Here is a 10,127-nt window from a genome sequence, read left to right as displayed (position 1 = left end):
AGGTAAGGAAGGAAAGGTACGGGTAAAAGAGGGAAAGGAAAGGAAAGAGAAAGGGAAAGGGAAGGGAAGGGAAGAGAGAGGAGGAGAGAGAGAGAGAGAGAGAGAGGGGGAGAGAGAGAGAGAATGAGTGAAGGTGGCGAAGGATGGGAGGGCGAGGATGATAGAAGAAAGAGAGACGAGGAGAGAAAACAGAAATAAAGACAGAAGCGAGAAGATTTTGCGCGACCATACATGAAGGTGAATTCAGAGGGAAGGGAGATGAAGAAGAGAGAGGGATAACTTAAGGATCCGCAGGAATAAGATAGAAAAGAATGATACTACGAACAATGCACTGACCGAGTCCCCCGTCGCTTTCCCCTTCCTTTCCCTCTCTATGTCCACTTTTGTCCCCTCTTTCATCTCTTTATTCTTGTTTATTATTCAATGGGGCCAGAAGGTGCTCGTTAATTGATGACACCGGCCATAGCCGAGCGGTGCGGAAGAGAGAAAGAGGAAAAGAAAGGAGTAAAGCGGGGGAGACCGAGTCGAACATAAGGAGGAAGTGGGGGAGAGAGAGAGAGACCAGCCTCCACGAGGACCACCATCGCCTTATTTATAACGCCGGGGAGGTAACCGAATTCACGATCAAAATCCCGCGTTCCGCAGCATTGATGGACCGCCGTGCGCTGCGCAACACCGGCGACGACTCTGGTATTTTCAAATGAACCCGCCCCTTTTTCCCTCGTGGTACCTCCACATAGAGAAGTCGAAGGATAGGGGTGGAAGCTGTACCTCCTGCTCTACTCACTGGCGTTCTCTCTCTCTCTCTCTCTCTCTCTCTCTCTTTCGTGTTTCCCCTCTCCCCTTCATTCCGGATGACATCGACGAATTCCGCGGGGCAACCTGCTGCCGCGGAGATACCTCGGGGATTTGATTTCTATATGCAGGTGTTCGTTCATTCGTTGGCTCGATCGATAGATAGCGAGGAACTGCAAAATCGGATGCTTTCTCTCTTTCCTATACGTTTATATCCGAAAAGCAAAAGACCGTAAGATCCGATTTATACAATGCTTTTTGTATTATAGTAAATAACATGCTAGTCTTCTAGCAAACTAGAAAAGTAACAATTAAAAAAATATAATTTATAGATATAACTATACTTTATAATTTTCATGTTTGCTAATTATTATTAAAAAAGCAACTCTAATACGAATTATCTTGTTAGGTTGATGATTTTCAAATAATCGTACGTCTCAGAAGGAATCGCTTTTGATACTTATATTATTGATTACGATACAATACAAAATGAAATTCAGTAATCTTCCATTTCGCCTCTTCTATCTTTCGAGTATATTGCTTTGCGATAAAATTACCCGATGGAATGTAAACGGGGACACGCGGTGATTATGTGTCTCGTAACGAGCCTAATTAAGCCCGTGCTTGGGGCTCGTAAAGTTTCATGGCAAAATGAAGATGCATTATCGGCCAGTAATATGCAGTAAAAGCGTCTAATGATAACGCTAGTATAATAGCGCAGTCTTCGTCAAGCGAGCATGTCGCAGCAACTTGTACATTAATCCTCTCATAAGTTTCAACCTATTATATAAATACCATGGACAGATTTAGTAATTATTTCAAAAAAACCGTTTTCACTAAAACAACAACTACTTTGTCGTAATAAAACAAGCTTAGCTAGAATGTAATTTTTTAGGCTTTAATTCTTAAACAAGATACGTATAAGGATTATTTTAAAGAAATAATTTCAATTTATATTAATACTATTCTATTTAAACGATAAAAACATGATTGATTTTCAATCTATTGAAATTATTTATTATACGAAATTATGTATCTATTATTTCTATTATCCTTATGTTTACTTAAAAAAAAAGTGTATAAATAAATCTGAAGATATAACTTAAATATATAAATTATTTCAAATTTTACGACAATGAAATGTTCTTCATATCATATTATTGCAGACTTCTGGGTCGTGGTTCCATGCACGTGTTCTCTAGTGAGCAATTTCAAAAGCTAATGGACGCGAGCGGCTTCACGGGTCCCTGGCATTCCTTGGTGGACCTCGGGGCAGGTGATGGCGCAACCACCGCCCACGTGGCGCATCTCTTCGAAAAGGTGTATGCCACGGATATCTCACCCCCCATGAGGTGGGCTCTGGCGAAGAGAAAATTCACGTATGTAAATCTCATCAAGTAGCGCGTCTTATCTTTTGCGATCGTATTTTTTTAAATGGTACAGTGAACAAAATTAGATTCTATTAACAGCACAGTCTTTTAATAAAATTTAATTAAAGTCCTGGAAAATGTATTTAAAATTCATATAGAAATATTAGCCATTTTTTGCGATCGTATTTTTTTTAATGGTACAGTGAACAAAATTAGATTCTATTAACAGCACAGTCTTTTAATAAAATTTAATTAAAGTCCTGGAAAATGTATTTAAAATTCACATAGAAATATTAGCCATTTTTTGCGATCGTATTTTTTTAAATGGTACAGTGAACAAAATTAGGTTTTATTAACAGCACAGTCTTTTAATAAAATTTAATTAAAGTCCTCGAAAATGTATTTAAAATTCACGTAAAAATATTATTAACCAAGATTTAGACCATAGTTTTATATGTAGTACTTATTATTTTACTTTCCCTTACAGAAATCTAATAATGGTTAATTTAATATTGAAAAACAGCAGTAACTTACTTTTATTTGGAGTATACTAACAGCATTAAACAAAAATTTTAAATACTTAAAATAAGTAATTAATTTTTATCTTTATATTGCTAATACATCATTTTATTTCGTGTACAAATTCTTACGAATATAATGAAATCTATTTAATTAAACTTTTACTTTTAATTAAATTTAAACGTACTAAAACGGGCCTTAAAAGCTTTCTCGTAGATTTCTGTGAGTTTTTTTACTATTTTTAGCAAGCGTCTGAAATTTATTTAGACAAAAGCATGACGTGTAACTTAATTCGCCCGAAATTAGCATATTCGTAATCAAGGAACGGAATATTTCTGAAATCAATTGTGTTATTGCAATCATTGTGCGCGTTTATATAAAGGCGATTCGATCTGAATATATTTTGCAAGGAATCTTTACTAGTTGGAAATTTTTCAAATGGCAAAGCTCCCTTGCGAGCATGGACTCGCGTATGCGAGAATGCGAAACAGATTACATTCTTTGAATCGAATACGTGCGGCCAAAGGTGGGCGGTGGAATCTTCGCTCCTTCGAACGTGCATTTATATTTTCTCGTAACGGCGACTGCACACGCTCGGTAGACTCGCACGACATGTATTTTATCTTCATCACAGCTTAAAGCGCCTGTATTCGCGACTTTCCTTCACAACTTCGATGTCGAAGAAATTACTTAAAACTCTTATCTTTATTCTTATGAATTATCGAATAATTTTTAATTGATTTAGAATCGATCTTTTCGTCACGAGTCCATTTTTTCCTCGTTTAGATTCAAACGAATAATTGTTTTTTAATACACATTGTGCTAATAATAATAATAATAATAGTAATTTAAAGTTTTTGTTTCTCAACATCTATATGATTTTTATGTACTGTAGATTTAGACTTCTAGTCATTAATTGTTAGAATGCTAATATTTTATGAACATTGCAGTTCAGCTTATTAGGACGAAGAATAGTCTTACAGCAGTATCCCCGCCTAATTGTTCCCCGCTCTGATGAAATGAATTGCAATATTTATGAAACGTTGGCACACATTCTAACAATGAATCTAGACACAGAGATAATCCACGAAACGCATATCTTCCTTATATAAAGTACTGTGAATATATACATATATTACACATACATTATAAATTTTTCTTATTATATATATAAGAAATTCAAAGTGAAATTTTAAATTTCTAAAAATTAAAAGGATGATGGCATTGTTGATAAGCATATCTCTTTTCAGTGTAATAAGTCTCCACAAGAAATCATCCACTATCTGTTAAAAATTTAAAAATTGATCGAGATTTATTACATTGTACTACGTGATTAAATACATCGAGAAAAAGGAAGGAATAAATCTTTATGTAAATCCATGAATGAATCAGATTAATAAGAAATCGGCCAAGTACGAGTAAGTAGGTTTGCAGTTACTCGAATGGAACTTCGATAATGTAAGCACTCGCAATTATGCCCGTTCCCGGGCCAATCACAAGCGGTGTTATTACGGTTATCTAAAAACGTGGGCTTCATTATAAAATGAGATAAGATAATTGATCGGCGGGCCCAGCCGGTCCTGTCGCGTATTCGCGCCGACCGTAGCCGACCGATAAAGCGGCTCTTGTCTGTCGATACTCGTGTCAATACGTAATATTCTCAACACGATGCGCCACTAACAAGTTTATTGCACCGAATTGATTGGAGTAGAAGTTTACGATGGTTTTACACCCAGACCGGATCGGAGCGAACGCCACTATCGGAACGCGCCGCCCTGAGTCGCTACTCGAATTTTAAATAAGCGTCCGTAGGGCGCGACGAATCCCGTAACTCGTTTTATACAACTTCAACTATCTTCGGGTACTCACCGTCCACTCCGTGTAAAATTAGCCGATGTTTAGAGTTCCGTTTCTCGACCTGCGTTTCTGAAAAAAGCAGCTTCTTGTCAAGGAGAAAATTTCAATTCGGTTTTCACTGCTTATATATATCCTTTATGATGAGATGAACTCGCGACGTTGTATAAAATTTGAATTATCACCGAAACTTTAAAAAGATTTTTTAGTGTCGGCTACGATTAATAAGATTCTTTATAGTTAAATATAAGGGTCTATTAAATAAACAAAATTATTTTCAATTAGAGATTAGAAAAAATTGTTGTTAGCTATTGTTTCCTCTTAAAATCAAACTAATATAAAAATATAATGCTACGAAACGCTAGGAGTATAAAATTCCAAATATCTAAATAATTTACATAAGATACGGAAAATTTGTTCCCGAATATGCCCTTTAATTCTTCTTTTTTTTGCGCAGAGTACTTGACGTGGAGAGATGGCATCAGGAAGCTGGTCCTTACAATGTCATTCTCTGCCTGAACCTCCTCGATCGTTGTGACCGTCCAAATACTCTACTGAGGCTACTGAGAACCTCACTGGCTCCCGGTGGCAGACTAGTCATCGCCTTGGTGCTACCGTTCAGCCCTTATGTCGAGGTCGGCGAAAGAAATAATCACAAACCGTCAGAGTATCTACCAGTGCGAGGAAGTGGGCTCGAGATTCAGATAGTCAGTCTGATCGATCGAGTCTTCGCTCCGGTGGGACTGCGATGCCTCGTCTGGAGCAAATTACCGTACCTTTGCGAAGGTGATCTAGGACAGTCGTATTATTTCCTGGATGACGTAATCTTTGTACTGGAGGCGCAGCCAATTAATACACGATCCTGCGAGTTCGCGATAAACGACGGTGTTTCGCTGAGAAGGAATTTTTAAAGCTTCAAAAGCCAAGCGGGCTATGTACAGTGTATTTATGGGCATAACTAATGGGGGCCAGAGAGAAAGAGAAAGAAGATGATACCAGGCGTGTCTTTCACACTTGTAAAAACTTTAATAATTGCTGTCATGAGTTAGAATTATGCGAGAATACAGAAGAGCAATACTGGCAAGCGACGACGAGCTTAATGTGCAGACACAGCGGTTAGCGTTTGGTGTACGAATATCGATTAGCGATCCGAGTTAAAAAGGGAACGACGGATCGACAACGGTGCGCATTTTACAATCATTTATCATCTTACTGTCGAATTCAGTGCGGAAACATGTACACGGTCTCTATGGTATAGATATGGCGCGAGAGTAACGAGATTCGGAAACGAAATCTGTATTTATCCTTTTTCTGTTCTTTCCTGATGTGCTCGACTCCATTCGAGAGAACGCATATCTTTAGAATCAAATCTTATCTTGCTCTAATTATCTAAACTAGTAGAAATTAACGGACGGCAAAGGAGAATATTAAACTAACGCACATTATGCAACAGTTGCAGCCATTGCATTGATAAAACTGCAAAATAACGAATAATGGGAAATGAAACATTTTTAAACTTTAACGATAATTAATCTAGAACATAAAATAGATAACAACATTATCGTTAATAATAAAATACAGCGAATGTAATAAAGAAACATACTGCAGTGCTGCGACTTTTGCTTAAAAAAAAATAAATAAATAAACGCACAAACTCCTCGTCACATCGTCAAACAATTGCGCTATCGTGTTTAAATCATCAATAAGATAAGATTTATCTCAGACGCAATTCCTAACATATTACGTATTTCGAATTTCTATTTCAGTATATTCGATCAACTCCCTTTCTCGTCAGACTCTGTTTCCGCGCTCCCTTTTCTCTATTTGGCATAAGTTGCAACGACTTAGTCATGGATATGCTTAAAATTGCGTTGATCACACGGATCGACCGATCGAGATACAAACGACGTTACGTTTGCATTGTTTTAATAATACGTAATATTTTATAAGAAATAAGTCCACCTAGTTATTGGAAATACACTTTGATGTGCAACAAGTTATCGTCGAATTATGAACCATATTACAGCAGCCTTCTTGTCAATATATAATATTATGTATAATATTATATATGTATGTCAACAAAAACGCAGTCTACAGAAGCCGGATCTGCATTTGTTTAAATAGCTATAATAGCCATGAAAAACAAATAAAGAATCATTGTCAAGAATTATTCCCCAGTCTTGTTAATTGTCATCACATCATATGCTTCCTATTTTCAAACACAATAGAATGCAAGAAGAATAATACGACATAGAAACGATATGAAATAATAATTGATAAAAAAAAATAAAAATAGAACGAAAGAAAATAATAATTCGTATGGTCTTTCAAATCATAGATCCGACTCCTAAATGGTAATCGATCGGCACATTCGCTGCATACGTGTAGTAAATAATAACAGATACATGTATAGAAAGATATCTTCAACATGCACGCATCCATATAAAATTTTGCTATTTGATAGCCAAAACTTTGCATTCTTGCAGATACATGTACACACATCCCACAAAACAGAGCTCACACATTCGAGTGCTGCGCACTATTTCGCATTCGCGGTATTACACAGCATTTATCGCTTACATCCAAAGACGAACGCTTTGTAACTTTATATTATCGAGAAAGAAGGAAACATTTTATCATACCGCTTATATACGCATATAACAACCGAGTAGGAAACAATTTTACTCCTGCAACTGATTCGATATGCCGTTTACTCGAGGAAGCGTTCGATCGAGATCAATCGTGGTCCTCTAATTTGCAGTTTTCTCTTGCAAGAGCAAAAACGTTTCTGCGTAATAATACTTAGTGCACGATGAAGTCTTTGAGCGTCAGTGCGAATCACCCTCTTAAGAGTTCTCTAATGACATAACAATTTCGTTCTTTTTCCTTTTCTACGTATATATTAAGAAGTAATTTGTTTTTTTTTCTTTCAAAAAATACCTATACAAATTGACCAATGATTCTTTTTCACGTGCACACCGCATATACTGCCTATGGGAGCTTATTACAAATCTTTCAACATTTGTAACACATGTTTGTTCAACGAACAGTACTAGAAATAACAATGATATATGTTCATTTTATTCTTAAAAATAAGTAATAACGTATTCATATAAATCTTTTTAAAAGAAGATATGCATATATTATAACATATACAATTTATATATATATACATACACGTATGCATATAAATCGTGTACATATATATTATAAATTGAACACAATTATTTCGCTAATCGAATAACTCGTTTCATGCTAATTCAAAATTCTACATTAAAGAATATACTATATTTAACAAACGAGTTAAAAACATGTAAAACAAAGCAACACGAATTTAATAATCGAGGAAATTGTCAACTTATTTATTCTTTCTTTATGCCTATGTCGCGAATGTTGAAGTAGTAATCGATTAGTAGCAAAAGCTTTTGTACCAAATCAATATAGTCTTTGCTTCTCATATTGACATAAGTTTTACATGCCTACATAACAGTTTTATACATATAAAAGAAGCCTTATATATATTATTAATCAGGTAGTAATTATTGGAACACAAACGGCAAATTAATAAATCGATACGGTAAATATAAAGGCTATCCGTATTGAATACCTATTATTTATTGTAATCATAACTCAGTCGCGAGGCTTTCAGTAATTATGGGATTAATCGATAGATTATTTGTCAAATAAGCTCCATAGGCAGATTGAGAGCAATGACAATACGAAATCAGGTTACAGTGATAAAATAAAGCTAGTAAGAAATCCCTAAAATGACGCGGTGTGTAAGTTTAGTCCTACATATAAATCTTTTTTGTTTCTCGCTACCCACTTTTATCACAGTCCACGCATGACTCATTTTGTCTCTTAGTATTTGAAGTCCTAAACGCCAACAACTTTTTTGAGCAATCCATCGGGTTGTTTAGATACGAAACACCCAGCTAATTAATAAACATCTTGTGACTAGAACATCATAGAGCGTAAAAAGACGAAACTTGGTCTGTCGCGAGTAAAGCGAAGACGACGGTTAGTCTAACTTACGCTGCTCGCATAATTCTTCCATCCCGCTAGCCTTTCTGTTAAAAAAAAAAAATAAAAGAATATCTATATATATATATATACATATATAGATAAAACACAGTAGAAATATACTTTTGAGGCTTTCACGGGTGTTTTCTTCAGAGGTCCCAAGGATTTACGGATTATCGTGTTGTGATCCATCGCTTAATGTCAACCCGTATCAGTGCGCTCTTTTCCTCGATGAAATCAACAAGGTTCACGAAATGTTAGCATTAGCAATAGATCACGACGATAAATCCTTTGACACCTCTGAATAATAAAAATATGTATATTAACAATAGAATTAAAATGATAATAGTTGCAGTTAAGTAAAATTACTCACAACGTTGATAGGTAAGGGGTACCGGTGTGATCTAATCGGTGTTTATCTTCGTTTTTCCAGCTCGAAACTGGAATATGTGGAGGCGGCAAGAAGCTTCTCAATGATTGTACAAGTTGTATGGTATCGACCAATGCTGCAATTAAGAATAAGCATGAAAATCTCTGTAAATTACTTTGAGAAGGAACTTTGAATAAAAATATAAAATTTGATAGCACAATAAATTTATGTAAAAAAAAAGAAAAAAAGGAAAAACAGTTGATAAAATTAAGTCTTTACTTTTTTGAAGAGCCTCGGATTGTTTGCCGTACGGCTTGCACATTGCCGGTCGTACGCAAGCTTTCATTCTTGCCATGTTTTTCATCACTTCTGCGAAAGCACGCACAATCTTCTCTTGACCACCTGAGACAGTAGAATAAATTTATTAATGTGATTTTAATATGTAATCCTTTCATTACAATTATCTCTGTTGCAAAACGCATTATGATATGACTGTATGTGCCGCGTGCATAATTCAAAGAGATTGCGATTTAAATCATATTTAACTGCCTAATATATTGTTATTCTTTATGAAGAACATTTAGCTAAAATAAACGAATTTTTTCAAGCAATCTTTGTTGCAATGTTATATTATATATTATATCAAAAACTGTGTATATATTACGAATTCTCAATCACCTTCTGAATTTGAAGATGATGATCGGGATCCCTTTTCGCTTTCTAAAGGCCATGCACCGTTGTGTAGCGCTAACAAGTCCTTGTTGGCGTTTCCTAATCCTTGTAAGTTTCCTAAACCGAGAGAAGTGAGATTGTCCAAGTTATCCAGATTGGTACGTAAAAAGTCCGTCAACTTATGATCGGAGATTGGTATATTAGGTATTAGAGATTCATAATGCTGCTTGCCGGATGGCACTTTCTTCTCTTGCGATACAGGCCGATGCGGAATATTTAATGACGGACGGCTTGGGGGACGTTGAAGATTCATTTGGTTGCCAGCACTCCTCATCTCCGATAAATCCGCCGCGGATCCTCCTCCCATGTGTGTGTTCGGATTAGCGCTGCTTAGGCTCTATAAAGAGATAAACATCAGATATATAGTAAAATGTTAAATTAAAAAATTTAAAAACAGATGATTAATGATTGAAAGTACGCGTGTTAAATGCACCCAATTTTAAAGTCAATATATAATCATAAGA

General features: G+C 35.7%; 2 protein-coding genes across 2 annotated transcripts in view; one reads left to right on the top strand and one right to left on the bottom strand.

Moving 5' to 3' along the window:
• LOC105627453 (methyltransferase-like protein 9) overlaps window positions 1-5,449 on the top strand; it is a 47,113-nt gene extending 41,664 nt beyond the window's left edge. The window contains exons 3-4 of the mRNA XM_012208735.1: window positions 1,962-2,174; window positions 4,996-5,449. Coding sequence (XP_012064125.1) covers window positions 1,962-2,174; window positions 4,996-5,449 — 667 coding nt within the window. The remainder of the gene's footprint in view (window positions 1-1,961; window positions 2,175-4,995) is intronic.
• A 3,110-nt stretch (window positions 5,450-8,559) lies between these two features.
• Window positions 8,560-10,127, bottom strand: part of LOC105627452 — a 4,915-nt gene continuing 3,347 nt past the window's right edge. Inside the window, exons 3-6 of the mRNA XM_012208734.1 lie at window positions 9,610-10,000; window positions 9,211-9,333; window positions 8,935-9,067; window positions 8,560-8,608 (exon numbers count right to left, since the gene is read on the bottom strand). Coding sequence (XP_012064124.1) covers window positions 8,560-8,608; window positions 8,935-9,067; window positions 9,211-9,333; window positions 9,610-10,000 — 696 coding nt within the window. The remainder of the gene's footprint in view (window positions 8,609-8,934; window positions 9,068-9,210; window positions 9,334-9,609; window positions 10,001-10,127) is intronic.

This window comes from Atta cephalotes (assembly GCF_000143395.1).
Source record: "Atta cephalotes unplaced genomic scaffold scaffold00009, whole genome shotgun sequence".
Taxonomy (NCBI): Eukaryota; Metazoa; Arthropoda; class Insecta; order Hymenoptera; family Formicidae; genus Atta; species Atta cephalotes.
The sequence above is the reverse complement of the archived record's forward strand: the minus strand, read 5'-3'. Positions and strand labels throughout refer to the sequence as shown.